At 65.6% G+C, this 1,469-nt stretch overlaps 1 protein-coding gene across 1 annotated transcript in view; it reads right to left on the minus strand.

Moving 5' to 3' along the window:
* Positions 1 to 763: 763 nt before the first annotated feature.
* The window catches only part of LOC102898477 (kallikrein-1-like), an 8,663-nt gene continuing 7,957 nt past the window's right edge, over positions 764 to 1,469 (minus strand). The window contains exon 7 of the mRNA XM_015591545.1: positions 764 to 1,031. Within this exon, the coding sequence (XP_015447031.1) occupies positions 764 to 1,031 (268 nt within the window). The remainder of the gene's footprint in view (positions 1,032 to 1,469) is intronic.

A 1,469-nucleotide genomic window follows, 5' to 3' on the forward strand; every position in this document is an offset into this window, starting at 1 on the left:
GGCGTGTGCACTCGCTGTCTGTCCCCTCTGCTCGTCCCCACGCTCCACGTGGCTCAGCCTCGCCTGCAGCAGCTGTCTGGTTCCTCGGTCCCGCCTTCCCCGCCACATCCCCCGTCTCTTCCCCAGCTCTGCTCCCTCTCCTCCTCACCCCACAGCTCGATGGCCCCCGGACACGTCGTCCCCTCACCTCTGTGTGTCTGTCTCCCCCCGCCACAGTGGGAGCTCCCTGAGAGGGGCCGGTTTCTGCCTGGTCACTGCTGTCACCCCGAGGGGCTGAGACAGCGCCAGGCGGGCAGCAGGCGCGCAGAACACGCGTGTCGCGTGGAAGCGGACGATGACGTGGGGGTGCCAGAAGCGACTAGTGCCTGAGACAGTTATGGGGGGCAGTGCCACAGCTGGGATGTAGCAGGGACGAACGCCTGGTTAGGCTGCCGGTCCCAGCCCAGAATCCAAGACCCCGCGCCCAGCCATGCAGCAACCCCAGAGGACAGGCCGGCTCACCACACAGGTATATGTGCCGTCGCCCACATGTCCGGCACACAGAATGTCATCTGTCACCATCCAGGGGTAGGCCTCGGCACACCCATCGCCGGACGGGATTTCAAGGTCCTCCCACTGGAGATCTGCGAGCAAAGCTACGGGCCAGGGAGAAACATGGCTGCGGCCGCCCCAACCTGGCTCCTTAGCGCCTCCTCCCCCAGACCCAGGAGTCCCGGCTCCAGGCTGCATGGTCTGGCCCTGCCGTGCACTTAACTGGGTGGCTCTAGCTCCAGCCAGAGGCACAGCAGGTGCTCCCCAGCTGGGGTTCCTGGGTGGGCAGCCTTAGGCCCTTCACAGCAGCTGCCACCTCGGCCGGCCTCCCCGGGCGGAGCCGTGTGAGAGTCTCTGCGGTCCTCTCCCGAGAGAAAGGATCATCCTCTAGGAGACTCAGGCTGAATTTGGGGTGTGGGAAGGATGTGAGGTCGGAGAATAATTGGGTGGTGTCTTCCCAGTCGAACAGGTTTTGGCGACCCAGCCAGAGCTGGTAAAAGCTGGGGACAGAGAAGGACAAAGGGAACGAGGAGAGGGGTGGGGGAGGGGGCAGGGTGGCGCGGCAGCGGGGTTGGGGGGCAGCTCCCCAAAGAGAAAGAGAAACAGCAAGAAAGACACAGAGAGAGCAGAAAAAAATAGTCACGGAGACGTAAAGACGGTGGGAGAGAAGAGAGGGGTGTACGCGGCGGGGGCAGACAGACGTGGAGCGGAGGACAGAGCTCAGAAGGGGCCTGGGGGACGGCGAGACGCCGAGGAACGGACAGGGCGCGGGGAAGAGGAGAGACAGCGTGCGGAACGGACGGACGGACGGACGGAGTGGGGGCGGTGGGAGGACGCGGAGGGAGAGGGGGAAGGGCAGAGACCAGGGCCGGCAGCGTGGGGGAGGAAGGGGAGGGCGGAGGGGGAGGGGCGCCACCAGCTCAGCTGGAGCTCGGGAC

This window comes from Pteropus alecto, unplaced genomic scaffold (genome assembly GCF_000325575.1).
Source record: "Pteropus alecto unplaced genomic scaffold, ASM32557v1 scaffold41, whole genome shotgun sequence".
Classification (NCBI taxonomy): domain Eukaryota; kingdom Metazoa; phylum Chordata; class Mammalia; order Chiroptera; family Pteropodidae; genus Pteropus; species Pteropus alecto.